This window comes from Periophthalmus magnuspinnatus, chromosome 18, assembly GCF_009829125.3.
Source record: "Periophthalmus magnuspinnatus isolate fPerMag1 chromosome 18, fPerMag1.2.pri, whole genome shotgun sequence".
In the NCBI taxonomy this organism is placed as follows: domain Eukaryota; kingdom Metazoa; phylum Chordata; class Actinopteri; order Gobiiformes; family Gobiidae; genus Periophthalmus; species Periophthalmus magnuspinnatus.
This window is the reverse complement of record NC_047143.1, coordinates 8,899,920-8,904,169: the sequence shown is the minus strand read 5'-3', so window position 1 is coordinate 8,904,169 and position 4,250 is coordinate 8,899,920. Positions and strand designations below refer to the sequence as shown.

Genomic DNA, 4,250 nt, shown 5'->3' with positions numbered 1-4,250 from the left:
GAGCCTTGGGAAAAGCTAGCTTCCTGTTTGTGTTTCTTTCTTTCTTTTTTTTTTTTTTTAAACCCACATTGCTTTTAAAAGTTGGAAATTCTTTTGCCATATTTTTACTCACAGTTAAACAATAAGTCCATAACTAAACAATGTTGAATTACCAGGTTATATATTAACTAACTGCATGATGTAACGATCAACTAATCTACATCTACAATATAAATTCTTTCAGAGCACACTTGTAAGGCTCCTCATGTTGTTCTTAATAAACCAAGACGAAAACGGATTGAATGCGTATCGTAAGATAAGATGCGTAAGATTGTATTATACTTCGATGTATCAAACACGTGCATCTTTTTCGGGGGGGAAAAAAAGTTTTATTTTGAAAGCACTTCCTTATACCCACTCATTACCCTTACCTCGGCGTTACCTTGACAACTGATCTCTGCCCTTTATCTATGAGCGGCGCCGGGACACCTTTCCCCCCAGCCCTGCTCTGTTTCGTCATTCATACGCACTGCACTCTCCGCCAAAACCAGCTCTGTTCAAAATTAATTATAGGAACCTGTGATAACTTGTGCTAAAATGCAGTATGGTTTATAGATAATGACTGTGGCAAATATATATGTCAGTGGTTGAACAGGCCTATAAATAATAAGCTATATTTCATAAATTTGTTTCTAATCAAGTTTTATCAATTAGGGTGGGCTATCTGTTTAATTATACATTTACATTGGGTAGAGGTACAATTAAAAGCTATAACCTGACGCGCCAATTAAGTGATAAAGCAATAATATAAACAAATAAAGACTTTTAAAATGACTTAATTTGTATACTTTCTGCCGTATCAAAGGGAAATTCTTACACCATAATATTCACATTATAGTCACTGAAGAATGGCATAGGCAGTCGGACGATCATGTTTATCACTAGCACGACCAACCCGGGTCGCTCAGACAACGGCACTATTTTATTGTACCACCAGCCTGTGGAATGTGCGTAAGGACACAAGCTTGTGGTACGGCAGGTGAATTTTTTCGCCGAGTGTGAGTTCTCCAAGGACGATACAGAGTAAACATCCCGCACTGTTTCTAATTCAGGAGTGACCATTGACTAGCCACTGTAGCCGTTCAGTGGCATGAAATACATGAAATACACAACTGCTTTGATAAAACATGGGGCATAGTGTGGTTAACCCCACGGGCCCTCTGACTGTCTGTTTGCCTTGAAGCCCCCGCCTCTTTCGGAAACGGCCCATGAGTTTTTCATGGCCTTGCGGTTCAGTAGAGTCTCACAGCAGCCTTCTTTGCAAACCATAGCGTTTATCTCACGGCTGGCTGCGAGTGGGAACATGTCCGAAAAGCCAACACAAAAATTCTTCTGGGCTTAGTGTAGCGACACTCCATAGACTTCAGAAGTTTATTGAAGATCAGAGTGTAGGATGGCGGTAGACCGAGACCTATTTATCACCGGTTGAAGCAATCATGCCCTGCCCGACATTCACGGGTAAGGCCATGAGGGTGTGAGCCTGTTTCTACCTTGTGATGTCATGTGGTAATACAGGAAGTGCTCCACTGTGTTTTTAAACTCCATACACCTTTCCAGTCTATACTAAACAAAAAGTAAAAGGTAACTGTGAACTTGAAAATTACCAAGTCATGGCATCACAAGATGGAACAGAGCATTTTGAGCTTTGATGATGTAGACTATTAAGATGTAGACTGACTGAAACAAAATATAGCCCCAGTTGTAGTTTTGTGTTGTTTTGGGGGGTTTTTTGTTTGTTTTTTTGAGGAGATAACAGCATTCTAACATGGTTTGCGGCTCTCAAGAGTCAATTTTGCGTAGTAGTTGTAGGCCCTTTAATAGAGCATAAGCAAAGCTGATTACTTAAGGGCAGATTAAGGACAGATTTGTATTATTATTTGGCTAAAGTTTGCGTTAAAAGTAAAAATACCGAGGGTTGGCAGCTTAGACAATTCGTTAATTTTACTAGTCACTAATATTGAGAGGATGGATACTGAAGGCAATTCATGTACGTTTAGCTCCCTCTGCTGGACAAAGGATTACAGTGCAGGCATCATGGCGGCTTCCTTGAGGACTCTGTGCTTTTCAGGTGAGCCAGAGGTTATCATAAATTTAGTTTAATTATACAGCTTTTGTGTAATCTAAATTGAGTTTTATAAGGTGTGACTTTATTTAAGTATCGTGATTTGTTTTGAAAATGTCTGTATTGTTTGAAGGCTTGCATAAACCCCGGTAATTGCGAACGACTATCATGATGCTAACAAAAGCATGTGTCTGCAATGTTATTCTTTTATTGAACTGATCATGAAGTGTGTTCTTTCAGTACTGAGACACGGCAGAAGGCAGCTGAACACAACATGTACCACACAAGCTGGGCAGAAATGGAGGAAAGAGTAGGTTCTCAATTACTCACGATTTCTGAACGTGAAAAGGCTTTTTCTAGACGCAACCAAGACTTAACCCATAAGAACCCGAACCCATTTTTCCTTAAATGAAGATTATGTGGGATATACCACAGACCAAGTGGACCACATAGAACACATTTCTGCAAAGTGTTTGTTGCACTGGTGTCACCGTGGGTTCTTATGGGTTAAAAAAGTACTCACCTTGAATGAAACTGGGTTTCTTCCAAGACGTTTGTCAGTTCTACAGAAAAGCTTTGAGATATTACTATACCATACTCACTTTAGTTTGAATTTGAATTATTTTAGGAATGGGCTTTCCCGATCAGGCTCTGAATTTGGACCCCTTACAGATCTTCCAGACTGGTCTTTTGCAGGTGAGAAATAATTGTTCCAGATATCTTTTACTTTGTCAGCTGTAAACCTCAGTGTGGATTGTTTACATTTTGTTTTGACAGAAAAAAATATTTAATTTGTACTGGTTATGTCCATAGATGGGAGACCAGCACCTCCACTAAAAGGTCATCTAAGGAGAAGACAAGAGAGGGAAGACCTAGCTGTAATTTCAGTCATTTTTATATGCATTTCTTGTGGTGTACCAGCCTCACACTGCAGGCTCAGTCCTTTTTATCTTAGTAACTGATTTGCACAACTACAATTTATTCTACAGGGTGCAGTCAACCATATTGGTGTTTGTATTTTTTAGAGACGTATCGTGATGCTGAGCTTGGAGGTGGACAGAGGCATGGAAATGTGGGCACAGAAACAAGAGGAAGCCAAACTACTTGAAGAGGAAAGGAAATCAAAATTCCTCAAGCCCAAAGGAAGACTATTAATGAAGAAGGACCTAAAGAGCTAGATTCAATGTATTGTTTGCACATGTTCCTTTGACAGTTTTTTTATTTCACAAATCAAATAGTTGAATAAATCTCTCTATTTATGATCTGTACAAATCTTCTGTAATCTTAATCAATTGCATACACTTATGATTTCAATACCCCTTATCCTTCACCAAATACAAATTGCATGATGAAGAGATCAGAAGATGCCGCTTCGCTTATGCATATGATATTATTCAACTTACCCTCTTATTAATATTCAGTCCATGTTAGATTATCATTATATTTATGGACAGAATTTCTAAGCGCAGCCAGGGGCCGGAGGGGGTCTGGTTCGGGAACCACAGGATCTCATCTCTGCTGTTTGCGGATGATGTTGTCCTGATGGCCTCATCGAGCCAGGACCTGCAGCAGGCACTGGGGCGGTTTGCAGCCGAGTGTGAAGTGGCTGGGATGAGAATCAGCTCCTCCAAATCCGAGGCCATGGTTCTCGACCGGAAAAAGGTGGTTTGCCCTCTCCGGGTGGGTGGTGAGTCTCTGCCCCAAGTGGAGGAGTTCAAGTATCTCGGGGTCTTGTTCACGAGTGAGGGAAGGATGGAGCGTGAGATTGACAGGCGGATCGGTGCAGCATCTGCAGTGATGCGGTCGCTGTATCGGTCCGTTGTGGTGAAGAAGGAGCTGAGCCGGAAGGCGAAGCTCTCGATTTACCGGTCAATCTATGTTCCTACCCTCACCTATGGTCATGAGCTCTGGGTAATGACCGAAAGGACAAGGTCGCGGATACAAGCGGCCGAAATGGGTTTCCTCCGTAGAGTGGCCGGGCCCACCCTTAGGGATAGGGTGAGGAGCTCGGAGTAGAGCCACTGCGCCTACACGTTGAGAGGAGCCAGCTGAGGTGGCTCGGGCATCTGCTCAGGATGCCTCCTGGACGCCTCCCTAGGGAGGTGTTCTGAGCATGTCCCACCGGGAGGAGGCCCCGGGGAAGACCCAG

General features: G+C 42.2%; 1 protein-coding gene across 1 annotated transcript; it reads left to right on the top strand.

Annotated features, from left to right (window-relative positions):
• The first annotated feature begins 2,016 nt into the window (after nt 1-2,016).
• Nucleotides 2,017-3,330, top strand: mrpl52 (mitochondrial ribosomal protein L52). Its single transcript, XM_033983791.2, has 5 exons — nt 2,017-2,107; nt 2,342-2,411; nt 2,730-2,797; nt 2,915-2,979; nt 3,127-3,330. Exons 1-5 carry the CDS (start codon nt 2,074-2,076, stop codon nt 3,277-3,279), a joined length of 390 nt encoding a protein of 129 aa, XP_033839682.1. The 5' UTR covers nt 2,017-2,073; the 3' UTR covers nt 3,280-3,330.
• Nucleotides 3,331-4,250: the final 920 nt, after the last annotated feature.

What these genes read in the sequence shown, in the direction of transcription:
- mrpl52 (XM_033983791.2), top strand. Translation starts at nt 2,074, where the DNA reads ATGGCGGCTTCCTTGAGGACTCTGTGCTTTTCAG. An exon ending in TCCAGACTGGTCTTTTGCAG is followed by an intron (nt 2,798 to 2,914) that starts GTGAGAAATAAT and finishes TTATGTCCATAG; the next exon opens with ATGGGAGACCAGCACCTCCA. An exon ending in AAGAGAGGGAAGACCTAGCT is followed by an intron (nt 2,980 to 3,126) that starts GTAATTTCAGTC and finishes TGTATTTTTTAG; the next exon opens with AGACGTATCGTGATGCTGAG.